This window comes from Myotis brandtii, unplaced genomic scaffold (assembly GCF_000412655.1).
Source record: "Myotis brandtii unplaced genomic scaffold, ASM41265v1 scaffold923, whole genome shotgun sequence".
In the NCBI taxonomy this organism is placed as follows: domain Eukaryota; kingdom Metazoa; phylum Chordata; class Mammalia; order Chiroptera; family Vespertilionidae; genus Myotis; species Myotis brandtii.
The window spans coordinates 2,146,428-2,151,389 of record NW_005371804.1 but is presented as its reverse complement, the minus strand read 5'-3'; the positions used below and the strand labels follow the sequence as shown (position 1 = coordinate 2,151,389).

The following is a 4,962-nucleotide window of genomic DNA, read 5'->3' as shown; positions in this document are numbered from 1 at the left end:
GCCCCGGGCGCTCCCCTGGCCACCGGTCCAAGGCGCCGCCCCCTCGATGGCTGGTCTGCGTGGCTCTGGGCTGGGTTCTGAGGGGACAGATGGAGCCCAGGTGCGTGGGGCGATGTGGGGCTGGATGGGGCCAAAGCGGGTCCCGGGGACGCCCGGCAGACCCGAGCGCGGGAAGGAAGGCAGGCTGGTCGGAGGGGTTGGCTCCTGAGGGCGCCCTCCCTCTGGCTCCCTGGTCCTGCGGTGGCGCCACACACTCCTCTGCATCTGTGGACCCCGCCCCACTGGCTCTTCCGGATTCGAGGGAGAGATAGAAACATCAGTGATGAGAGAGAACCACTGATTGGCTGTCTCCTGAACACCCCCCACTGGGGACCGAGCCCGCCAGGCAGGCATGTGCCCTTGACCAGAATTGAACCCGGGACCTTTCAGTCCACAGGCCTACGCCCTATCCACTGAGCCAAACCAGCCAGGGCTGCTTTCCCTAATTTAACGTTCTTTCCTTGTGGTTCCCCAGTGTGGACACAGCGCTCGGGATTTTTAACTCAGGAAATGTTTGTTGCTCCATTATTCTTGACTCGGGAGCTTGGGGGATGTTAGTAACGGTCCGTTTCGGCCCCTGTTTCTTTTCTCAGGGTTTTGATTCTCATGCTTGAAACAGACAACGTGCCTAACAAATGCACTATCCGTATTCCCTGGTCCTGGTTTCAGAACTCCCAACTCAATGTTAAATTTAGATTTAACAAAACATTTCCTCCCAAACCGGTCACGTATCCCAGATTACTTTGTTTTTGAGGCTCACAGTGTCCCACACATGCCAAGGGGAGACTTCCATCTGCTTGCTGCCTTAGGGGCCAGCACAGTTTCTGACTTGGAGGACTACTTCTCTTTTCTATGCTCCAGTGCTCCCTGTGAAGAGTTTAAAGTGCAGTCACTTTAAAGGCTGTACATTTGTACAAGATGCCTTCTGTGTGCTAGAAGCGGGGGTGGGGGGTGGGGGGGTAATATATAGTAGAGAACTTGGGGTGTAATGGGGAAGATGGGTGGCTCCTGTATTGGTCAGTGCTTGGCAGCCAAGGGAGCTTTTTGGGGCAGGTGAGACATTTTTCTAAACTAGAAATGGCAGTTTTAAGTTTGGGTACAAAAAACCCACTGAAAACAAGATCAGGACACATTTCTTCAGACATAACCATTTTACATTGATGTGCTGGTGCCTGAAAGAGGAGGATATGTCCCGTTGACTTTTGTTCTCACTTATTTTACTAAACGGATTTTTGTACAGAACCATGCCAGTTGTGTATGGCAAATCCAAATAGAGATTAGGCGGATAAAGCTCCATAATTGTTGCCTGAGGTAGCGAACCCAGACCTGTTGTGGCTGAGAGCCTTAACTAGATGACTAGGCAAATATTTTTCTGTTCCAGGGAAATAAAAGACATGAGCATTTTAATTAACAAAGTACTTTTTAAAAATCTTTCTATTGTTTTTCTTCAGTGATGATGACGGCAGCCTCTTCACATATGATTGCAGTACTGCAGAAAAGAAGTCACAAGAAAATAAAGGGTGAGATAGTGGGGAAGTCTCTTCAGGACTTGATTCGTGGTTGAGTAATGGGCCCTGATAACCTAAGACAGTGGTCGGCAAACTGCGGCTTGGCACACCGCGGCTCGCAAGCCACATGCGGCTCTTTGGCCCCTTGAGTGTGGCTCTTCCACAAAATACCGACTTCTGCGCATGGGCCACGAAGTTTCAATCACACTGTACATGCGCGCCCGCACGTGGTTTATATATATATTCATTGATTTCAGAGAGGAACGGGAAGGGCATTTTAATTAACAAAGTACTTTTTAAAAATCTTTCTATTGTTTTTCTTCAGTGATGATGACGGCAGCCTCTTCACATATGATTGCAGTACTGCAGAAAAGAAGTCACAAGAAAATAAAGGGTGAGATAGTGGGGAAATCTCTTCAGATTCAATTCGTGGTTTGAGTAATGGGCCCTGATAGCCTAAGAAGGAGATTGATGTCTTCTCACTGAATTTTTCATTTCTCTTTACCTTGCTGTGTAGAAAACCGGGTACCTCAGGAAAGAAATGTGGGATTTTCAAATTAGGCGTTAAGAATATTAGGGCTTTTCTAAGTACTTTTAATTAGTTTTTGTCAATAACGTTCTTATTGGCACCTTGAAATAATGCAATCAATTTTAAGTGCATTGGGGGCAGTTGCATGACATTAACTTAGCTAATTGAAAGGTAAGAAAAGCAGAGTGTGATGATTTTATCTGGTGACTTTCTTTACTAGAATTGGTCATGTGGCTCAGCTTTTTAAAAATTATTATTATTTAAGCGGGCGCGCACGTACAGTGCGATTGAAACTTCGTGGCCCATGCGCAGAAGTCGGTTTTCGGCTGGGGCGAGTCTATTTTGAAGTACTGTTGACATTTGGCTCTATTGACTAATGAGTTTGCACACCACTGGCCTAGAGGAATGCAGCCTTATTTCTCAGCAAAGGCCTCACTGTTCTCCTTCAACCTGGGCATGTGCCCTGACCAGGAATCGAACCGGGATCTTCTGGATCATAGGTCGATGCTCAACCACTGAACCACGCCAGCTGGGCTCCTGCCTCTAGTCTTGATTAGTTCATGTCCATGAGGGAGTGGACCATGTGGGTCCTTCCACCTCAGCTCTTTTTATTTTGGTGTGTACACTGAGAAATTGTTTTGTTAGTTAGCTTTTACTCCTTAAACGTTAGAACTGTTTGAACCTCCCCATGTTCCCCTAATAGGTCTGATAGTCTGGCTGCATGAACCTCATGGCGTTTTCTACCTCTGTTCACATTAAAAATGAACAAGGCTGGCCTAGAGGAATGCAGCCTTATTTCTCAGCTCAGGCCTCACCGTTCTCCTTTTTTCTCAGGGAGGACGGACAGCCCGTGGAGAAGGGGAGTGACATGATCCTGGCGTCCACCTTCTCCAAGTCTGGCAGCTATTTTGCTTTAACCGATGACAGTAAGCGTCTGATTCTTTTCCGTACAAAACCATGGCAATGTCTGAGTGTCAGGTATGAAATGCTAATGTTGAATAATTACCCTGTTGAACATACAACTTACACTTGCTTGCCAATAACAATAGTGACAGCAACGATTATAATACGCAACTAACACGTAGCTCCAGTTGTATGCCCAGGGCCTGTGACGGGTGGGGACATGGTCCTCACTCATATCTGCTGCCAGGAGTCTGGAAGCTGATCCCACTCGATTTGGAAGGGCGGAGTCAGCCCCTGCCCCCTCATTCTGTCTTCCCTGAGGCTGCAGGGTTTAAATGTCCCTTGATAATCAGAGAAAACACGTGCCGGTCATAATGTTTGAATTACTAAGTGACCAAGACTAAGGAATTTCCCTTTGTGTTGGGGACAGCTATGCTTTTTAAATTATTATTTCATCTCATTTCCTAAGAGAAGAATAAAAAGCCAAATTCCAGGTGACATCACAAGCAAGGAATACCCATTCTGCCCTGTGTTCCATTCAGGTTAAAAATAAAGCCTGGTAACGATATTCATTTTTATCTTTTTTTTCCCTCATTCTGTCTTCCCTGAGGCTGCAGGCTTTAAATGTCCCTTGATAATCAGAGAAAACACGTGCCGGTCATAATGTTTGAATTACTAAGTGACCAAGACTAAGGAATTTCCCTTTGTGTTGGGGACAGCTATGCTTTTTAAATTTTTATTTCCTCTCATTTCCTAAGAGAAGAATAAAAAGCCACATTCCAGGTGACATCACAAGCAAGGAATACCCATTCTGTCCTGTGTTCCATTCAGGTTAAAAATAAAGCTTGGTAACAGTATTCCATTTTTATCTTATGCGTGTTTTCATATATCAGGCAATAGATGACCATAATAGATGACCTAAAAGCTTTAAAAGACAAATTAACAGAAGGATACAGGATGTACAGTGAATCTCCCTCCACCTCCTCTCTCCAGTTCTCCCCACGGGCAGTTAGAGTTTCCCAGGAGAAGAGTGACGTAAACGTTTGCTGCCATGCATGCAGGTTATAAATGATAATGAATCACTTTTTGTAGCTGACTGCTATGAGGGCAATAGATGACCATAATAGATGACCTAAAAGCTTTACAAAAAACAGATTAACAGAAGGATACAGGATGTACAGTAAATCTCCCTCCACCTCCTCTCCAGTTCTCCCCATGGGCAGTTAGAGTTTCCCAGGAGAAGAGTAACGTAGACAACGTTTGCTGCCATGCATGCAGGTTATAAATGATAACGAATCACTTTTTGTAGCTGACTGCTATGAATTCACATCATCCTTCACTTGAAAGGCCTGTTAGGCAGCATCTTGCCAAAATAGCCAGGACATTAGCCAGTATTTAGGTTATGGAAGATAAGTGCTTTCAGCATTTGGGGTAAATACACGGGGCCTTCGGGTCTGACTGAGCTTCTCCAACAAGGATCCTTGTACTTGGCCTTGGTTTTAAGTTGCTCCCACCACCTGTGGGAAGGAGGGAGGGATGTGAGGATGGGAAGCAAGCCAGAGAGAAGCAAGCCAGTGACAGCAATCACAGAGCATGGTCGCTGTCTTACTCTGCTTGGGCCTCCGCGACAGACACCACAGCGTGAAAAAGCCAGGTAGTTCTTCCTTACAGTCTGGTGCTGGGATTCTGAGATCAAGTTATCGGCAGGGTTTGCCCGGAGGCCTTTCTCCTTGGCTTGTAGATGGCTGTCCTCTTACTGCCTTCTCACAACATCGTCCCTCTGTGCCTGTGTCCCTGGTGTCTCTTTGTATTTCCAAACATAAAAAATCTCATTTATCTGTAGGAGAAGTTCCAAAAATGAGTTGCCTGGTCAAAAGATAGGTGCATTTATAATCTAGATAGAGAATCCCAGATTGCCTTCCCAAGGGGCTCTGTCTCCGCCTCCCAGGGTGTAAGGTGCCTTTCCTACCCTGGACAGCAGGT

General features: G+C 46.2%; 1 protein-coding gene across 1 annotated transcript in view; it reads left to right on the top strand.

Moving 5' to 3' along the window:
* Nucleotides 1–7: 7 nt before the first annotated feature.
* The window catches only part of WDR4 (WD repeat domain 4), a 16,102-nt gene continuing 11,147 nt past the window's right edge, over nt 8–4,962 (top strand). The window contains exons 1-3 of the mRNA XM_014532910.1: nt 8–100; nt 1,491–1,559; nt 2,911–3,054. Of these exons, the coding sequence (XP_014388396.1) occupies nt 90–100; nt 1,491–1,559; nt 2,911–3,054 (224 nt within the window). The 5' untranslated portion in view covers nt 8–89. The remainder of the gene's footprint in view (nt 101–1,490; nt 1,560–2,910; nt 3,055–4,962) is intronic.